At 38.0% G+C, this 22066-nt stretch overlaps 2 protein-coding genes across 2 annotated transcripts; both read right to left on the bottom strand.

Moving 5' to 3' along the window:
* Positions 1-5019: 5019 nt before the first annotated feature.
* LOC132633868 (uncharacterized) lies at positions 5020-8200 on the bottom strand. Its single transcript, XM_060350280.1, has 5 exons — positions 7588-8200; positions 7386-7512; positions 7011-7298; positions 6714-6813; positions 5020-5650 (listed from the first exon to the last, which is right to left on the bottom strand). The coding sequence occupies exons 1-4, from the start codon at positions 7995-7997 to the stop codon at positions 6760-6762; spliced, it is 879 nt and encodes a 292-aa protein (XP_060206263.1). The 5' UTR covers positions 7998-8200; the 3' UTR covers positions 5020-5650; positions 6714-6759.
* Positions 8201-15240: 7040 nt separating this feature from the next.
* On the bottom strand, positions 15241-16497 carry LOC132630791 (uncharacterized). Its single transcript, XM_060346389.1, has one exon. It carries the CDS (start codon positions 16495-16497, stop codon positions 15241-15243), a length of 1257 nt encoding a protein of 418 aa, XP_060202372.1.
* Positions 16498-22066: the final 5569 nt, after the last annotated feature.

The following is a 22066-nucleotide window of genomic DNA, read 5'->3' as shown; positions in this document are numbered from 1 at the left end:
AATGAAGGGAGAAACTTTACATACCTTAGTCGTGCCTTACGTTCGTCCAATCTCAATTCCCGTTTCGTCCAGAACTGCAAATGGTCACATTTACCAGTTACTATTCATGAGACTTAAAATTTCAATCTTAACCAATGCTTGCCTACCGAAATTTCGGCAGCACTTCCCCTATAAATGCGGCACCCCGAGAATACAACTCGGCTCAGGATAGCAACAACCAACCCAACAACAATACCAACAACAACTACAAAACACAATATAGACTAATTAGTCCTCCTTCCAACATAGTACAATAACTCTCATTTCGAACTTCGCATTTCCAACTCCATCTCAATATTTTCACCTTCATTATTAATCAAGGTCATTACAATACCATTCGGAAGCATATCATAACATTTCTACAATATCTACACAAGATATACACAAGATATACAAAACATGCAAACTTTCCATCAAAGCCATAAGTTATCCAATTCTCCTAATCTTTAACATACAAGTTCATAACACATTTCCATCTTCCAAGTTCATCAACATTAATCATAATTTGCACCTTAACCACTTCATTTTCTTAATTTCATAAGATCATACTAAAACGACATACTTTCCGACAATAACTTAACAACAAATTCTTCATGTTAGCTTAACCCATTATTCTTCCATCTACTTCACAAAGCCATAACAACACAATTAACATATCAAACAAAATCAATTCATTTTCATCTCAACTCCATACCACACGACCAACACCTACTTTCTCCAAGTTCCGTTAAATTCATTTAACTTTCATTTCCAATATAAATTCCACCATAACTACAACTAGAATACAACATAAAATTCAACTCACCTTAACTACATAAAAATACACATACACGGCCACAAATATACATGCATGCCCACTTTGCAACTTTCATGTTTCCATAATTTCTACTCATTTCTACATACTACAACATAGACAAACCTTCATAACATGAAAAGAACATAAGATTCTTACCTTTTTCCAACAAATTCTCCTTGCCCCCAAAGATAGTTTCTTGCCAAAACAATTGTACCACTTTGTAGAGAATCTTGAACTTGACAAGAATCCAAGAAAATTATAATCCTTGAATCAAAGTTGAAGGCTTGGAAAAATTTTCTTTCTTTTTCTTTTCTTTCTTTCTTGGCCGTTTTTCTCCCTTGTTTTTGTTCTTGATTTTTACTTTGCTTTCTTGAATTCTCTAGATGATTCAAGGCTTCTTATATTAATTAGGCACATGATCATCACATGCCTAATTAATTCATGGGCTTGGCTAATCTATGGACCATGGCCGTCCACCTTATGTGGATTGGGCCTTCAATTTTTTTTTCTTTTTGAGCCCAATTGTTGGCTAAATTTTGTAATTCATGAAACAAGTTTCCAAAATTCCAAATTTGTCCTTGGCCTTCCTCCGGATTTCCACACTAATATTTTTCCATGAACAACATACATATATAAGTTCAAATCCACATATGGCCTTATTCCTTACAAATCGTAATTATTTCGAGTTTTCCGAATATGCAAAAAAAATACGGGGTATAACAGATCTAAAGCTAATGTATTGGTGGGATGGAATGAAGTAAGACATAGCAGAATTTTTAGCTCAATGTCCAAATTGCCAACAAGTGAAAATCGAGCATCAAAAGCCAGGAGGATTGTTACAAGCCATGGAAATCCCAACCTGGAAATGGGAAGTAATCAACATGGATTTTATTGTAGTGTTACCTCGTTCCCAAAGCAAGTATGACTCCATATGGTTGATCGTGGACAGATTCACGAAATCAGCTCATTTTCTTCCAGTCAAAACCAGATACTCAGCAGAAGATTATGCAATGTTGTATCTTAGGGAGATAGTGCAACTTCATGGAGTCCCGATATCTATTATCACAGATCGAGGAGCCCAATTTACAGCTAAATTCTGGAAGTCTTTCCAAGAAGGTTTGGGTACTCAGGTAAGACTTAGCACAACGTTTCATCCACAAACTGATGGGCAAGCCGAACGCACTATTCAGAACTTGGAAGATATGTTACGGGTATATGTGCTGGATTTCAGTGGTAGTTGGGATGACCACTTACCTCTTATTGATTTTGCATACAACAACAACTATCATTTCAGTATTCAAATGGCCCCGTATGAAGCTCTATACGGAAGAAAGTGTAGATCCCCAATTGGGTGGTTTGAAGTAGGAGAAGTACAACTAATAGGCCCTGAATTGATTCAACAAGCAGAGGAAAAGATCAAGATTATCCGAGATTGATTAGTGACAGCCCAAAGTCGCCAGAAATCCTATGCGGACAACCGTCGGTGAGACTTAGAATTTCAAGCTGATGATTGGGTATTCCTGAAAGTATCGCTGATGAAAGGCGTGATGAGATTTGGTAAGAAAAGAAAGTTAAGTCCTCGATACATTGGACCTTATAAGATTGTCCGCAAGGTGGGCCAAGTAGCTTATGAACTGGACTTACCCACAGAACTTGAATCAGTCCATCCAGTTTTTCACTTGTCAATGCTCCGAGAATGTGTTGGAGATCCTACTAGAATTGTGCCAGTAGCAGATGTGCAAGTTATGAAAAGTTGGCTTATGAAGAGGTGCCTATCGCCATACTAGATGGGCAAGTACGGAGACTTAGAAACAGAGAAGTAGCTTCAGTCAAAGTCTTATGGAGAAATAATAACCGAGAAGAAATGACTCTGGAAGAGGAGGAAAATATGAAGTTCAAGTACCCACACTTGTTCCCACCCCCGTAAAAGATCCAAGATGAGACATCGACATTATGAGGTATGTATGCTTTATTTTCACGCTTTTGGTCTTGTGTGGCCGTATTTTCTTGCCATTGTGTTGTAGCCTTGAGAGGCATTGTTATTGCGGGCTGTTGTGACAGGATGGTAGCGCCATATTACAAGGGAAACTCTGGCAAAATTTCTGTAGAAATCTCGAGAACTTAACATTCGAGCACGAATGTTTTTAAAGGGGGGAAGAATGTTACAGCTCGAAAAATTTCATGTCGTCATATGGTAGATAGACTAACGCAGGCTGAGAAGTATATGATGTCTCTACGAGTAAGAAAGGTTACTTAACGGACCTAATTGAGATTTCAAAGGCATTTGAGGTAAGAGGAGAAAGGTCATTAAGAAAGGCAAAGTATATGTTATGTTTTGGAAATGTTCCGTAAAGTACCGAGCTAATGTCGACTTAATGATGTCTTAAAGAAGAGTTATAACACTCCTTAGATTGCTAATGAAGTGTTAAATAAGTGTTAAGAAGGTTCCATAAGGATTGGAGATCAAACGAAACGATGGTAGCAATTTCAGGAAAGTGGAGTTATACGACCACTTATACGGTTCGTATAACTTTATACGATCCGTATAAGGGTCCGTATAACACCCAATAGAAATGATATTTTCCCTGATGGTGAAGCACGATCACTCATACGGACCGTATAATGTTATACGGACCACATAAGTGGTCCTATAAGTCCCGACGGGCTGAGTTATTTTTAAGTATAAAAAAATGTTCCCACTTCATTATTTTCATTTTCTCACTTCTCCACTTCTCTCCAACTCTCTAGAACATTCCACACATTTAATATACAAGAATTCAAGGGAAATCAAATATCAACTTCATCAAACGAAGGAAATCAAGTGTAAGGGAGTCCTCTAGGGTTGCTTGAAGTCAAGAATCTCTTGGAAGTTGAAGTTAGGGTTTTCTTCAAGTGGAGTATTCCTATCCACAACCCATTCCTACAAAATAAAAGGTAAGTTTTATGATCATTTCATGTTATTTGGAATATTGAGAGGTTGAAGGACTTGGACTATGGAAGAAGGTAGAATATAGAGTTTAAATGTAGAAGTGATGGTGTTCTTAAATAATAGTTGACATGAGTCGTAACTCTTGAGACATTATGGGTATAATCTTGTTATAAATAATATTATGAATGTTGGAGAATCATGATATGTGAATGAATATGATGTTGGGTGACCACTATGGTTATGGATGACTTTGAGAGAAAATTGTAAGAATTGAATAATGGCCAACTTAATGAAGTTTATCGACTATGACATTGTTGGTGTGTTGTTGACGCTTGGAAGTTGCTATATTAAATGGGGGGAAACTTATAGAAACAAAGGAGATGCTGCACAATTTTCGTTAACTTTAGCTTAAGCTTAAGTATGTTATCGATTATCTAATCTTAGCACTAATTCCTTTGAATGTAGAGTGACGAACTTGGAAGGAAGTGTATAGTCGGCAAGTTAGAAAGACGAAAAGATATCTAAGGCTAGTCCCTTCTTTTATAAGGCATGATTCCTATGACATGAATTCCCCTATCTCTCTATGACTTTATTATATTCCGAAAACCATGAGCCAATGTTGACAAAGAGCTCCTCATAAGATAAGGATAAGAGATATGTTACGAATAAGATAATGATGATGATGATCCTAAGTCTAGAGATGCCAAAGCTCATGATATAATGTTCCTATGAAGTTAATGATTCCTTGATATTGTTCTTTGTTGTTAGACCCACCTTATGATGCTAGCTCCTTCAAGGTGAGGTATGATGATTATGATTATGCCAAAATGGAATCGAGGGTTCTCGACCTTACGTCACCCCGATAGAGTTGTAGATTGTCTTTGAGTTCATGCATGCTTTATGATAAGTATATGATAATGAGATTACACTACGCCTATATGTCCAAGCAGACACCGCTAAGGCGCACTACAAAAAAATAGAGTTTAGTGACGGACGTATTCCGTCGCTAATCAGCATATATCTGTTGCTAAACATGTGTTGCGACGGATTAGAGACGGAATGTCGTCTGTTACGATTTTGCGCGTTGCTAACCTATTAGCGACGAAAATCCGTAGCAAATCTGTAGCCTACTGTTTTCCCTCTAGCAACGACAAATATTCGTCGCAAATCTGTCACAAATATTTTTCTTCCGTTTTTTTTAAATACACATGTTGTAACATACTAAATACAAATTAATAAATACCCTTAAAAATAACTGACATTCACATAAAATAATATTTATAAAAAAGATTCAAAATAGATAGCGGAATCCTAATCGTTTAGTCCAAAACACCGACAACACCAAGCTATTAACTACCAAAAGAACCCACACATCCATCAAGTATTGTTATTGCATAATTTTTTTCTTTCCAGCAAAAAGCAGAAAACATAAAAAACTAATGCATGGGTGAAGGACTACGATCATCATCAGAAACTAAAGGATCAACATCGTCAACGTTAGCAGTAGTAGGAGGAGGCACTATGGGTGTCACAACTGATGGTTTGTCGATAGGAGTATTTGGATGATGTGATGGTGAAGAAATCACTCCGCGTGCCTTCTCAATAAATAAAGGAAGCAAGCGATCAGTCAGTGTAGGAATCAATCGCATCACTAACTCCTCCATATTTTCTGTCGGTGCTGATTGAGAAGTTGAATGTGATGCTGATGCTGAAGCATTAAAACCATAATTGACGCAAAGATTCGGCCCATAATAACTTTGTGCTTGAGATCCAAGACCATATATTCTTCTCTTCCTTGTTCCCCCAGCAGCTTCGTAATATGCTTCACATTGATCAATATCAGACTAAGACTGTGATTTTTCCCGTAATATTTCTTGATATATTTCCTGTAATAAGTGGTGAAATTAAAACATCAAGAATACTAACCATTCAATTTTACCAAATAAAAAGAGAAATGAATTCCAAAGATAAGGGAGCAGATATATTTATCCATTTTTCGTTGGAATTGAAGTCTCATGGTGACCAGCAAAAAAGAGTTTCATACAACAAAAATGAAGTCTCATAGTCAAGTAACAGAACATGAAAACAAAGACAATTAGAGTTCCTAAACAACAAATAAAAGGACAATTTCAGGCCATTTCCTACTGATTTAAGTCATTACTGATACTACTTTTCAGTTCTTCCTGTCTAGTAGACTGTTTATATCAAGCAAAATTAAATTGACCAACATCATCTAAGGCAGACTCATCATCTTCTGACAGCATCCAAGGCTGCTTAGGACCCTGCTTAGGACTTACTTAAGCAACCGCAGCAAAATTTATTAAGTAAATTAAATAATAAATTGGTACCTGTGGTCAAGAAATAATTAGAACGTGGATCGTAGAAGAGCGTCTCAGTATTAGAGATACGTCATGTTGAAAGGAGAAAGCTCTTTAATTAAGTGCTAGCAAGCATTAGTACTGAGTTGCTTTGTCAGAAAGGTGCAAAGTTCATGAAATGGTTAAAAAGCAGGTTGAAAACATATCATGTCGAAAACAGTTGCTACAAGCTTAAGTGGAGATGCCAAATACCAGTTTACGCATTATTGGAGAAATAACATGCTAGAAATTTATAACATAGTGCCCTTAAAAAGTGATTTTACTTTAGTATAATGATCGGAAATAGTTCATGATCAACTGTCTTCTGTCCTTCGTCCATTTTTGTATTCATAATAAAACTTATGGTTGATTTTTTTATTGGTAAGGTGATAAGTTAATAACCGTGGATCAATTTTTTCTTTTCCTGTCAATTCTTTGAATTAGAATGTTTGCATTCATGTTATGGTCATCTTTTTGTTTTGCTTGTTTACATTCCTCCAGGGTCCTAAGCAGCCTTGGATGTTGTCCGAAGATGATGAGTCTGCCTTAGATGAATTAAATTAATTCTGAAATTATAAAATTTTGAACTTACATGGACAGCTCGGGCACGCTCATCAACAAAAGATTCTCCATCATGATCATGTGTATGGACGTGCAAATGTAGGTGTTGGATCTCGACCCTTTGCAACAGCCTATGCAAAAGTTACTCATTTCAGAAAATTACACCAAGAACAATAGCAGTATTTCTCAAGAACAATAGCAGTATTTTTCAAGAACAATACCAGAATCAAAACCTGCAAAAAACACCTTGAAAACCCAATTTTCAAGTAGTATTTTTCAAGTAGTAAATATAAAAAATTTAAGAGTGTATGATAAAATATATACATACAAGTCTCTTGCGATACTCCCCAATGCAGATAGAGCCACCTGTGTGAGTCCCGGCAGCCACTTCTTTCCCTCCACAACGATTCTTTGCATTTATTTCTGACTTTTCAACACACTTAGGATCCGCCCAAAGTTGCAACCAACGTTCCCACACATTATCAGACACATAATCCGGCTTAATCCTTTTTTGTTTAATTTTGCTAATGAAATTCCTATACTTTGTTGCTGCCTTAGTATTCCAATGTTTTCTGATTACACTCTCAGGAATCGAAGAGTCCCAATGGTATGTCTTCTGAAAACAGTTTGTAAACTAATATTATTAGTATCATAACTATAAAAGCTAATACACTTATAAAACGAATTATGATGAAAGTTATACCTTGAATTCCCCAAAATAAAAATCTCTAGTATCTTCTGAGACACCTTTCCAATTGATTCCATTGGGATCAAGTTGATTTTTGAAAGATGCAGATATGGTATTAGAGCATTCTTTAGAAGGTTCCAACCTGCATAAATTTGAAAATATTATTTCAAGGCCTACCACAAATTATATATAAAAAAAAATACAAGCATGGACTAACCCTGCAGGAGTAAGAGTAACAAGTCTAAGTGTCCGCTGCCTACGACGACTACTGGACTCTTCTTCGCTGATAGTGTTGCTCTGGTTTGATGTACCCTCATCTATTGGGCTGCTTAGATCAGGTGCAATGGGAGATAATTCAGGGATGGTTGGGTTACTACCGTGATCTGACGCTTGAACCGGTGGCGTACCTAAAGTTTGAACATGGTTTATAGGATCTGGCCCACCTATGGAACTCGTACCACCTTGTTGAGGACTAACTGTGGTGGGAATTGGAATGTTAGGCATGTTTGCATGACGAGCAAAATCACCCCTAAGTGAGGACTTTCCTACACGACCTTCGCTACCTCGACCTTTTCCTCGAGCGATATCTACAAAAAAATGTGGACGTGAGGAAATTAAAGCAACCATCAGTAAAAAAAAGTAACCAGTAAAATGCAAGTAGGCTGCTCGTAAAGAGGTTTTTATACAAGCTGTTTGCAAGTCTACAAATATGACTATAAGTAATAGGGATTATGGGAAAGAAAAAAAGCTCAATAGAAAACAATAATGCTATGCCAAATGCAGCATTTGTTGCTGCTGGTGTGCACCAGGAGGGGAACACACACAGAGAAAAAAAAAGCCTAAGCCCAAGGACTGTTTTCAGAAAACTTTGCACAAAGCATGCACTGTTCTTGGGTAGAAGAACCTTATGCACCAGGAGGGGAACACAGACACACACACACACACACACACACAAAAAGCAGCAGAGAAGGTTGAAGTTTTGGTTAGCATGAACAAATTAAGGTGGCCAGGATGATCATGAAGCTGGTTAGATTACACAGTATCAACACTGCTGTTTATAACCAGGGGGAATTCAGTCTTTCAAAATTGAGTTGGCTCACTAATGCCAACTCATGATGATGTTTCACAGTTTGGACATGACCTGGTGTAATTTGAAGAATCCTGGAGCAATTCAGATGTATTGATCAAGTACACTAGGAGGCTAAGCAGACATGCTGAGGTGCAAATGTGGCTCAGACCTGGTGTGTTTAGTGATAGTACACCATCATGCTCAACTCTTTGTATCACTGATCCAAGCATGGGAAATGAGATGGTGCAAATATGGCTTCAAGGGAACTCATAGGGACAATTGGGAACAAGCTGGTTTGGAGCAAGAAAGGCCAACAAGAACACATGAAGGAACATGAAGCAGCATCATGGATATTTCTATGCAGCAGTAGTGAAAAAGAGCAGTCACACTGTGATGGGATGCAGTTGGGAGAGCACAAGGTATTGGGAGAAAGGAACAGAGGCTTTGGCCTTTGGGAGAGCACAAGGTCTGGAGGTTGTGAAAGGGTGTGCAGGTCTGGAGGTTGTAAAGGGTGTGCAGGTCTGGAGGTTGGGCTTGGCAAGGTGGAAAACAACAGCAGACTTGGTGGCTCAGACTGCAGAATTAGTGCAGCAGTCTGCAATCTACACAAGAGGAACAGATGCAGCAAGATGGTTTTAAGCAATATGCAGTGCTGCTGAAGAGCTGCAGTTCTAGTTTTACTACTGCAGGTGGCAGCCTAAAAATGCTACAGTACAGAAGGGAGAGATGCATCAGATGCTAGCATAACATTGTTGTTTACAGCAGCTAGGAACTACAGCTCATTGAGCACATGGAACACTACAAACCTAGTGGACTTTATTAAAAAAAAATTAACTAGAAAAACTACCCCTTCCCCACCCATCTTGCAGGAACACTTTTGTCACCACAGCCAAAAGAAAGAAAAAATCACGAGGATCAATAAACAGACCTAAGTCTAGGATCAATAAACAGACTTGAGGCTTGAATCGGTGGCGAACCTAAAGTTTGAACTTGGTTTATAGGATCTGGCCCACCTATGAAACTCGTACCACCTTGTTGAGGACTAACTGTGGTGGGAATGGGAATGGTAGGCATGTTTGCACGACTAGTAGAATCACATCTTAATCAGGACTTTCCTACACGACCTCCGCTACCTCGACCTCTGCCTCGAGCCATATCTACAAAAAAATGTGGACATGAGAAAATTAAAGCAACCATTAGTAAAAAGGTAACCAGTAAAATGCAAGCAGGCTGCTAGTAAAGAGCTTTTTAAACCCATGAAACATACGAATAACTTATAGTTGGAATCAAACCCATGAAACAATGTCAAACTGGTTGTACATGGTTTGTTAGGGGTGAAACCAACTGTCTCCAGAATTATATATCATCAAAGAAGGAAAGGAAATAGACCTGTTGAACATTTAACCAACTAACTAGATCCAAGGTAAGAACTAAAATCAACAACGTCAACCTATTAAAGTAGACTTGGAAATAATAGGTAATCTACCTATTCCTATAAAGTAAGCTAGAACAGGTGACAATGGACCAGAATAAGAAAATCAAAAACCTCCTCCAACATTCATGAGTAAATTAAGACTAGCATAGTATTTGGATATTTTTTCCTGCTGGGATGGATGATACAGATAAAATTGTCTTTGATGGGACCACAAACACATTAGAGGATGAGAGCATAGAGAACAACCTTTGATACAAACCTAAAGAGTCAATTCTGATGAATTCGACATCTTTATTATTAGATATGTACTGATCAAAATGTAAATACAAGTACAATTCATATGTATTTCCAGCTTGCATACAACATAGAGATGAGGACTGTCACACAGAACTAGTCATGCTTTAGTGTTGGATAAACAAGATTAAGTGTAGCTACTGAACGAAGTTTCATATGTTGATATTACAAGCTGTTCAAATTATCCATCATCTGCTGTAACAAGGGAAAAGAATAGGGAAAGAACCAAAATCTTGTTTGTATTGGCCCATCAAGTGTTTTTGGATGCCTTTGCAGTTGCAACTCTGCAGGTGATTTTACTTAACTGCAGTTATTCTTGAATTGTTCTTGTATTAGCTGGAAGTGGCATTTCCTACATATTCTCTTATAGAATGAAAACAGATCATAATCATAGATTCAAATAATGACATAAGTCTTATCCAAGCTAACCCTAAGGGCACACATAACCAAATAAGTAACAAAGCAGACAGGGCATTCTCATAGGGGCCTGATACCCAAGATAAGCAAGGAGTGACACCAACCACCTAGGCAAATAACTAGGACCCCAGATCAAAAGGTGCAAAAGGCCTGGGAAAGACATCATAAGCAATCAGGACTTTAGACCGTATTACTTATTTCAGGTAAAGGAAGGCTTGATAGAGTTTATGACTTAGAACATACATCTAAACTTGGTAGTTTTTAAAACTTACCTCTCTTTTATCACCCAAGCATGTAATAGACATGTTAACTGATCAGGATTACTGTTAACAAATGAATGAAATCTGAAGACCTTTGTTAAAGAAAAGAGATTTCAAATAGGCAAGTTGTATGGGCACTTAGCCAAAACAACCTTAAAACAATTTTGGCCCTTGGTAATGACCTTTCAAATGCTTAGTCTAATCAGAATCTTTTCTCAAGGAACAAAAGGAAAAGCAAGGGATAATTTTATGGCATGGTCATGGTTTTGGTAAATAAGACGATTCAATCATTACACAGGAAACAGGCTACAATCAACAAATCAAAGGGGCAGATTCTGAGATACCAACCATGGATGAACAAGCTAAGGAAAGGTGGATGAAAGACACATGATCACAAACAGGAGCAAATGGGAAGCAAAAAAGTTGGCAGCTAGTTTCTTATGATGTGGACTCAGACTAGCACCAATACATTTGTCAGTCCTACCTCTTTACACAAAACCAGTTTAAACAATAAGACTCCAAACAGGCAGACTCCCAAGATAAAGAAAAAATAAACTTTCAGGAGACATGCTGAAAATCGTACAATACTTAGACTTTCCAAATATTGACAGTTGTTTATTTAACTCTAGATGTATCTCCTCTGCCTAAGTCTTCGTTGATAGCGACTCAGTAGATGTGCTGGTCGGAGGTAACATTGAAAAGTCAAAGTGTGGACAAGCTTGCCAGTCACTACCATTATTAAAATAAAACAAAAAAAAAATAGTAGCAGCATGTCTACTAGAGCAACAACCTAAAGCATTTTTTATAGTTTTCACAACTGGCATACAAACTAATGATTCAGCTGAAGTTATCCCACTCCCGCTTCTTCTTCTTCCATATATATCTTATAATCAATTCACTAAATTATTTCTGGAGAAACTTTTCATTTCAGAAACTAGTTATATAATCACACAAGATCTTATACTAATGTATTATAGAGTGCAACCTTCAAGAACTAAAGGGCATCTAGGAGGCATGATAATGTGACGGGTCATCATATTTCACTCAAGTACTTTCTGCGACAGTTTAATCAAACAAAGAAATTTGGAAGAAAGGCAACATATGCTTTCATTTGACAACAGATTTGGTAATATGCTTTGAACCTTGGTAATCTTATAGCCTCTGCAATTAGCTCCTACTAAAGAACTTTAGGACCATAACCAATGCAACTACTCTCCCAATCAGCAAGCCGGCAAGACAACAGCCAGCTGCTTCCAAGCCTCTTCTATATATTAGTAATTACAAGAAACATTATTGAATTCCAATAAAAGGGAAAATTATACATGGTATGACACACTTGATCAGTTAACAGTTTGCAGAATTTCAGAAAATGCAGAATACATGACAACACAAGCAGTAGTTTTCATCAAATTCAATTTTGGCCATTCTAGCTCATCATTTGTAGAAAAAATGTAGCAGTTCTTTGTCATCAACGACTGCTATTTATCATTTTATACAAATCAATAGTCAAGTTACTGTACAGAGAGAGAGGAGATGAATAAACTTAAGTGAGAAGAACTTCAATAGCAGGCAACAATACCTCAACAACAGCAGCTAAAATGCAGAACCTTCAATGAGTAGCACGTCAATGAATTCTGACCAGCTGTCCACTACGTATCTGTAATATAAATAAAATCAGGAGGATTCTATCAAAGGTGAGCTAAAAATATAATGGAGTATAAAAGTCTAATAGAGGATTTAATGGTTTTAGTTACATGTTACTTTATCCCAAGCAAGTATTTTGGCTACGAACTTAAGCACGTAACCCCAAATAAGTAGCCAATAAATAAGAAGGCATGTATCAAACAACATAGTCGCATAGTACACTACAAGATTCAGTAAGTAATGATGAAAGTGGTAAAATAGGTTAAAGAAAACAATAAATAAAAACTGTGGTGCAAATCAAAACACTCAACCATCCATCAGAAACTTTTACACCCAAATCTTAAGCAAAATACAATAAAGATACAACAACACATGTTACTAAGCATTAGTCACTATCTATTCCTTCTTTGAACTCTTCCTTATCCTCCATAGTTTTCTCTGTTTCATACTCTTCTTCAGTTTCATACTCTTCTTCTATAGATTCATCTTGGATTCCATGATGCTCTGGCAATAACCTATCATCGATGGGTTCATCCATTTCAATTTCATTCCCGTTTGGATCATATAAGAGTATATTTTCATCAATCGAAACATTCATATCTATCTCGTGGACTTCAACTTCTTCAACTTGGAATCGAACATTCAAATCTGGAGCTGTCACCATTACTTCCTCATCGGGTAATTCAACAACATTCCGAGGTTTGACCTTCAACACAGCTGCCCAATCATCCTTATCCTTTTTCTTGCTAGGATACTACACATAACACACTTGAGTTGCTTGCATCGCAAGAATAAAAGGTTCATATTTTTTATATCGGCGACGATGATTAACATCAACCAATTTGTACTGATTATGCTTTTTAACACCAACATCCATAGTTGGATCAAACCATTCACAGTTGAATAACACAGTTTGATTTAAAGGATCTTCACGAAATTCCACTTGTATAATCTCTTTTATCCGTCCATGGTAATCACCAAAATTTGGATCCGAGATACAAACTCCACTGTTCATTGTTGATCTTGCGCTACCATGACTGTCTGTGTGAAATTTGTATCTATTAGTAAAATACACAGAATGACATGTAGTGCCTATTAGTGGTCCATGAGCAAGACTACGCTAGAATTTATTCTCAATATGGTTGCAGCGGACCTATTTGGAAAAATGTAAGACTTAGTTAAATTTCGAGAATTTAATAACATCTTGTATAAAAATTAATGATTGATGAAACTTACATATTCCTTGAACCATATAGAGAAATATGCTTCGAAGCTCTCATCTATTTGACCTTGAGATAGATTCGGGAATTCTCCTTTTGTAGACGTTGCACGTACATACTTCATTGCAACAAAATAAGTTCAATAGAAAGTCATGATATATATGGATACATTTATAATAATAAGAGAGTTTAACATTCAAATGCTACCTCACAAACGGTTCAACCTCTTTACAATTTAGTAAAATGTATGTTTGGGCAGCCTTGATTTCTTCAAAGGATAAATTCCTCTTTTTTGCTTCTCCCCATAGTCGACCGGGATGGGTGAATATTGATAAATTTCCTTCATGATCTTCTACAGCACCACCATCATCATTACGGTCCACATCGTGATTACGTGTCATGACATGAGGTTCAAAATAATGAGAAAACAAATGTGTTGACTCCTTCATCAAGTATGCTTCACAAACGGAACCCTCAACACTAGCTTTATTCCCAATCATTCTTTTAAGAGTTCCGAGGTACCTAAATACTTAAATGGATGGACCGTTATATTAGAAAAGTTATGTTTAGCATACTTGTCACAATTTGAACATGAAGTTTCAAATTTACCTTTCAAAAAGATACATCCCATCGATATTGTACAGGTCCAGCAATCTTTGCTTCATATGGCAGGTGCACAGGCAGATGTTCCATTGAGTCAAAGAACCCAGGGTTTGTGATTGCACCACCAATCCAGACATTCTAACTTACATAAGATTTGCGGGATGTCTGCCTCTAATCTTTCCATGTCATCCACTCGTAGAGTGGTCGAAGTAAGATCATTAAAAAATAATCTCAATTCTGTATGTGCTTGCCATACATTACTGGGAAGCAGTTCACGAAAAGCAATACGCATTAGTCGTTGCATGAACACATGGCAATCATGAATTTTCATGCCAAATAATCTTTTCGCATTTGTGTCTGGACATCTACCCAAATTCGAAACATACCCATCTGGAAACTTCAAACCCTTCACCCAATTGAACAAGATAGCTCTTTCTTCCTTATCTATTGTATATATAGCTTTTGGATATTTTCCACTAGTGTCCTTTGCCAACTGTGGTCGATCACAGTAATTTACCATATCTTGACGTGATTGTAGATTGTCTTTGGTTTTGTTATCAATATTAAGAACTGTATTAAATGCATTATCAAAGACATTTTTTTCAATATGCATGACGTTAATATTATGTCGAATCATGTTAGAACTCCAATAAGGCAAATCCCAAAATATACTTCGCTTTTTCCACCCACAAGACTTACATATTCTCTGATTAACTTCCTGTGCATCTAACTCTGTTACTTTCCTTATCCCCAAGTCACAAATTTGGTTCAAAATTTCCTCTCCTGTTCTATAGAGTGGTGATAGTCTGTTGACAGTCTTACCTTTGAGAAAGTTTTTACGATCTCTCCTAAAAGGATGATGTTGGTCAAGAAACATTCTGTGACTATAAAACCAAGATGTTTTCCTACCATGTTGTAATCTAAAGGATTATGTTTCCTCCATACAATAAGGACATGCTAACTTGCCCGCAGTACTCCATCCTGATAACATAGAATATGCTGGGAAGTCACTGATTGTCCACATCAAAGCTGCCCTCAGTTGAAAGTTTGGCTTTTTCGAGATGTCAAATGCTTCTACACCTGTCTCCCACAACAAAGTCAATTCCTTTATTAGAGGTTGCAGATAAACATCAATTTTATGTTTGGGATTGTTTGGCCCAGGAACAATGACAATTAGGAACATATATGCCTCTTTCATACACATTCCTGGAGGCAAATTGTATGGGGTGACAATCACTGGCCACGAAGAGTATTTCCTCCCAGATTGACTAAACGGTTGGAAACCATCAGTATATAACCCCAACCATACATTCCTTGGTTCAGCAGCAAAAAAAGAATGAGTTTCATTGAAGTTCTTCCAAGCCTCAGAGTCTGATGGATGACGCATTACCCCCTCCTCTTGTGTATGCTCATGGTGCCATCTCATGTCGGCAGCTGTAGCATGGGATGCATATAATCTTTTCAATCTAGGAATCAAAGGAAAATAATACATTTTCTTGTAAGGGACCAATTTCCTCTTACGAGAGTCGACATGACGCTTATACCTCTGGTTACCACATAATTTACAAGATGTAAGGTGTTCATCATCACCCCAATACAACATACATCCTGAATCACAACAATCAATCTTTTCAACTGGCAAACCCAAACTATGCACTAGTTTCTTAGTCTGATAATAGCTATCAAGCACTTTGTTATCTTCAGGTAAAGCCTCTTTCAACAATTGTATCATTTGGTTACAACCTCTCTGTGACAAAGTATTCTCCATTTTAATATTTAACATTTTGGAGACTACTGCAAGTTGAGGGAGAGCAGAACCGGGATATAATTTTTCATCAGCAGCTTGTAACAAATTGTAAAATCTTTTGGACTCGGTATTAGGCTCCTCCTCCATTGAAGGATTAGGCTCCTCCTCTATTGAAGGTTCATAAGGATGAGAAGAATCAACTTCAATATTGCTATAAGATTGCGAACTCGAACCCTGACCAAAGTTGGGACCAGCTGCATCCAAGACCATTTGTCGGTATGGATTATCGAATCCCGATTCAGGTTGAGAACCACCGTGCAAATCATTACCAGAAGCTATCTCACCGATCACATCTTTTTCCCCTTGATACTCCCAAACAAAATAGTCCTCAACAAATCCAAAATTAAAAAGGTGATATTCAACAATTTCAACATCCATGTATTTAATGTTGTGACATTTTTTACATGGACATCTAACCTTGTTACCGCTCATGTAATTTCGTTGAGAAAGTACAAATTGGATAAAATTATCTACACCGGTTACAAAGCTAGAGTTTATACCCCCTCGGCCATCCAACCTATCGTACATCGAATCACGCTCTAGATTATTCATGTTCCTATTAATGTTGACATAAACAAAGCAATCAAATTAATGTTCTGTCTTCATATCATTAATACAACCGAATGACCTCTAAATGGAAGAACAAGCTGAAATAACTTAGTGAAACAGAACATATCATTCACCTTTTAGTTAAAAAAAAGAAAAATGACAAACTGAAACAAAACTGAAACTGAAACAAGAAAAATCGAGTAAGAAACCTAGTTCACTAACACTGATTTCAAATCACAGAGTACAAAAAAAATCGAGTAAGAAACCCAGTTCACTAACACTGATTTCAAATCACAGAATATAAAGAATGTTGAGTTCTTCAAGCTTTTTCTCGACATGCAACGAATTAAAACAAACTTTAACCACCAAATAAGACTATCCTACAAGATTTAGCACAAACAAAGGTCGAATTTCCATTTTCATCAGATTTTGACCCAAATAGAGATTCCCAACACTTAACCTTCAAATAAATTATAAACCCAACAGTTTTCAAGACACCCAACTTCGATTTTAGCCAAAAAAAAAAACACTTAAAGACACTCTGGCCTTTAGATAATAAGCAAAAAAACACAGATATCTTAATTTCGTTTTAGATTTAATGTCAGAAAACACAAAGAAGGAGATAAAGAAGAAATAAACTGCCCATAAAACATAGAAAAATCAAAACGAAGAGAAAAACACAATAGAAACCCTAGATTCACATTATTTTGATCTATGTTGTGCTCTCTCTCTCTCTCTCTCTCTCTCTCTCTATGTTAGCAATTTCACACACTCTCTCTCTATATCTGTGTTGGGTGTGTTTGAACTGAAATGAAATAAATGTGTACCCTAGGAGATATCTTTTTTTTAACACTTAACGACGGAATAGCGACAGATTTTATATTCCGTCGCTAAATAATACATTGTTTTCTTTTAATGATTAATATTGCGATAAATTTTTCCGTTGCTGCAAATATATATTTTTTTCGAGAAAAATTAGAGGCCTAGCGACGGATTTTTCGTTGCTGAATCCGTCGCTAAATAAAAATAAAATTTGTCACGCTTCTTCTGTTGCTAAATCTGTAGTGAAATTTAAGGCACCAAAAATTCGCGCTAATCATTAGTGACGAAATTCAGTTTTCGTTGCTAATCCGTCACTATATAATGAGATAAAATTTTAGTTGCTTTTCTCGCGACACAATGAGAAATCCGTAGCTAATCCGTCGTTAATTAGCGACAGAATATGGTCTGTCGCTAATATTCCGTCACTAAACACTGGTTTTTTAGTAGTGGCGGGCGGTAGATACACCGCGCCTATATGGCCGGGCAGACACCACTTGTGGGTGGCATGAGATGTTTACCCCGGACGCGAGAGGCTTGGACGCCGGCTAATGTTGATCACACCGTACCTATATGGTCGGGCAGCTTAAATATACATACTTTTATGATGATGTTTATGATGTAAGTTAGTATGCATTCTTCTGTCTTAAGTGACCTTAAGTTACAGGTTGTTTCTTCACTTGATGTTCCCTCATGTCTTGATAGGTTATTATTGTTTATGCCTTACATAATCAGTACAATGTTCGTACTGACGTCCTTTTCTCTTGGACGCTGTATTCATGCCCACAGGTAGACAGGGAGGCGACCCAGATTCCTAGTAGCTATCCAGCAGACTTACAAGAACACTCCATTAATTCGGAGGTACTATTTTGTTTGATTATTACTTTGGTGTACATATATTTGGGCACGACGGGATCTTGTCCCGTCCTTATGTTAGTACTCTAGTAGACGCTCGTAAATACGTATGTGTGGGTAATACGGTCTCATGAGTCCATCATTGTATATTTGTATATCATTTTTGTAGCTGTGAGGGCTTATGTATATAGACTTATGTTGTTTTGGAGATCGTATATGTTCAGGTCGAGTAGATGTTTAGTCTAATGAGTGGTGCTCGGTAGTTAGCACCGGGTACCCATCGTGGCCCCTAGTCAGGTTGGACAGTTTTCCTACCAAACTTATAGCCAATAAATTAATTTAGCATCTAATTTCACCAATATATATCATCAGAACCTAAAAGGACAATATATCTGTGGCTACGTTGGGTGGTGACTCTAGATCTGGCCTCCCTGCAGAAGCATAGATATGGTTCAGACCACTACCTAAGCTAGATGCTCCACCCCTGCTTCTACCTCGACTAGAAGATGTTTGAAGTCCTTGCCCTGGGGCATGCACTGAAGGTGATAATGCAGCAATCAATCCCTCTGTTTGTGTCATACTGTCCCCAACTCTCATTGGACACTCCTTATCAAAATGTTCAGGATCTCCACAAGTATAACATACACCCCGAAGGCACGGTCCCGAGTGGTTCTTAACACAAATAGCACACGGCGGATGAGGTAGCATCTCTTGTCTTAAGCCCCTCTACTGCTGTGAACCTGTAGTACGGGAATTCTGCCCTTGCCCAAAATAAGTAACTCTATCATACTGAGGTCCTCAAAACCGAGGAGGTGCACTAGCTGTAGGATTAGCTAGATATCTAGAATACTGTTGCCTCTGACCTCTCCTAAACTCACCAGCGACGCCTAAAGATCTAGCCCTCTTACCATGGCCGTGGTCACGCTCACGCTCTGCGTTCCACTGACGTTTACGATCCTCTAGATTCTGTGCATATGCCTGTATGTGAGAAATATCAATACCCGACTGTAATGCGGTTGTCGTACACTTATCTATTAAATGTGGCCTTAGACTAGACACGAAGCGGTGAACTCGGTCCTCCATCTCAGCCACCATAGTCGGGGCATACCTAGCCAGTGAATGAAAATGTACACAGTAGTCCTGAACACTCATGCTACCCCGCTCAATACGTAAGAACCTATCTGCTCGGGCTTGTCGGACTTTTGGTGGTAAATAATGGCGAATAAAAACATTTGAAAACTCTCGCCAAACGGCTGGAGGGGCGTTCTCTCCCCTAGATAGCTCCCAGGTCTGATACCACTGCACTGCAATATCACAGAGCCTGTACGAAGCCAACTCCACTGACTCAACCTCAATAGCGTGTATAACCGTCAAAGTCCTTTGCATTCCATCAATGAAATCCTGGGATTCTATATTTTGCTTCAACACGGAGAACTCTGGGCGATCTAAACCAAGAAAAGTCTTAACCCTCGAACTACTAGCTCGGTCGGCCTGGTCAACACCAAATCCCTGCCGGTAAGCCTGAGGGGCTACTAATTTGGTCAATAGCTGTATAACATCCCGCATGTCCTGGCCAGGTGCATCTGGCTGGGGAACCGGGGGCACTGGGTAGGTGCTGGAGGCAGGTTATGCGATGTCTGGGATGGGTTCTCACTCCGAGACTCGCCCTGAGCCCTGGTAGTCCGCTGAATACGACTAATGGCCTCACCAGCCACTCCCTTGCCCTTCTAGGCAGTTGTAGCTTTCGTGCGAGGCATCACTGAAATCAGAACAAACCATTAGAAAGGAATTTCTTATCTCACAGCTCTATCGCACGATCTAGATTAAAATGAATGGCAACACCCTAAATGTCCTGTAGCCTCCTGCTTATAAGAGTGGTGCACAACACACCTATAAATAAGACTCTACTAGGAACAGTTTGTAGACAACCCTAGGACGGAACTGCTCTGATACCACTTCTGTCACGACGCAAGCCGATGAGTCATAACGAGTGCCTGACCCCTAATGACCAGACACCCCTACACTTACTCGACTAGCACATAACAATAGGATGGACCACATCTGACATATAACTAACATTACATATATGTATATATATATATATATATATATATATATATATATATATATATATACAAAATACTGAAGTAATGGTACAAACCAACTAGGCTGATATATATGTTGTACAATAAAAGAATGAAAGTCGACAGGGCTTCATCGCGTACCCACTACATACCACTATCTACAGACCTCTAATAGAACAGAAAGCTGTAGAAAGAATGGGACAGGGCCACGCTATTCCCATATATAATATACATGCATATACGTCTCAAAGTAACATACGAAAATGGGCCGCAACTCCGGATCAACTGGAGCGTACCGACAACAGCTGAGGGGAAGTCCTACTGCGCTAGATCGTCTGCCTGTCTATATGTAACTGCGGGCATGAACGTAGCCCTCCCGAACAATAGGGGAGTCAGTACATATAATGTAACAAGTATGTAAGGCAGAATTGAAACAATATATCTCAATTCGAATGATAAAGGGGTAACAAACTCAATCTGTACCTGTAATCAATACTACGAATCATGTATATGCAAATGAGCTTTTAATGCATCATTAGTATATATAGTTGAAGAACTTCACTTTATTCAACTCTTTTCCAAGATCTAGTTCCTCACCACCTTAAAGAGAAACAAGAACAATCACCTTCCTTGAATTATCTTTAGGGTTTTGATGTTGATATTCTTTCTTGATGATATGGAAAGGTTAGGAAGGTTATGGAAGACTATGGAAGGTTATGAAAGACTATGGAAGGTTATGGAACCCTCAAGAATTCTCAAGAACTCTTTAGAAGTGTGGGGATGAGAAAATGGTGAAAAATGATAAGTTAGAGGGGTATTTATAGGTGTGTGGGACGGGTTAGGCTCTATTGGGCCGAATTAGTGGGCCTTAAGTAAGTTTCTAGAAAATTCACGTAGATTCGTAGGTTTCTGCCAGTCCGTTTTAAAACGCCCATAACTCCCTACTCCAATGTCGTATTGACGAATTGTTTGTTGCCTTGGAAACTAGACTCGACGAACATCATTTTAGGATTTTGAAACACCTTAAAAATCATGATATACCTGGAGATATACCCCTCCAAAGTTGACCCAAAATTCTGTCCAAAATTCTGCCAACTTTTTTTTCCAAATTTTTGAGAAACTTATTTTCTTCGATTTTCTTGATCTCGGAACCTTTAGACACTTGCTTAACACTTGATAAGAGTATTCATTAACCTTATAACGGTTTCCTGACCTCTCTGAGCTTACGTTAGTTTACTTATGACATAGTCGACGCAGATATTCACGGGGTGTAACACCACAATTCCAGGACAACCATCGGATATCGAACTACTCAGATCACTCTTATCACTCTCATGTGAATGCGTGCGATGTATGAGTCAACATGAATAATTAGATCAATATCACAAGTACTAAACATCGGTACGCTAACAATATTATGAAATTCTACACAAGTCATATAGAATACTATCCTTAAAATCTAATGCCAATAAGCGGCGCACCGTAATAGCATGAACAAGATATCACAATAGGCTCCATTTTCCACTATCAGTATGTGGTATCAAGCCCACAACAATAGGACAACTCAATGGCAACACAACAGGGTGGCTAGCCCCAATCACACAACAGGGCCCAACCTAATACGAGATCCAACCCAACTT

Source organism: Lycium barbarum, chromosome 3, assembly GCF_019175385.1.
Source record: "Lycium barbarum isolate Lr01 chromosome 3, ASM1917538v2, whole genome shotgun sequence".
Taxonomy (NCBI): Eukaryota; Viridiplantae; Streptophyta; class Magnoliopsida; order Solanales; family Solanaceae; genus Lycium; species Lycium barbarum.
This window is presented reverse-complemented; position numbering and strand designations above follow the sequence as displayed.

Excerpts from the sequence above, each read along its gene's own strand:
- LOC132633868 (XM_060350280.1), bottom strand. The coding sequence starts at position 7,997 with ATGGTTGCTTTAATTTCCTCACGTCCACATTTTTTTGTAGATATCGCT. Across the intron at positions 7,513-7,587 it reads GTTACTCTTACTCCTGCAGG|GTTGGAACCTTCTAAAGAAT; the intron begins GTTAGTCCATGC and ends AAATTTATGCAG. Across the intron at positions 7,299-7,385 it reads TTTATTTTGGGGAATTCAAG|AAGACATACCATTGGGACTC; the intron begins GTATAACTTTCA and ends AACTGTTTTCAG.
- LOC132630791 (XM_060346389.1), bottom strand. The coding sequence starts at position 16,497 with ATGGATGTTGAAATTGTTGAATATCACCTTTTTAATTTTGGATTTGTT.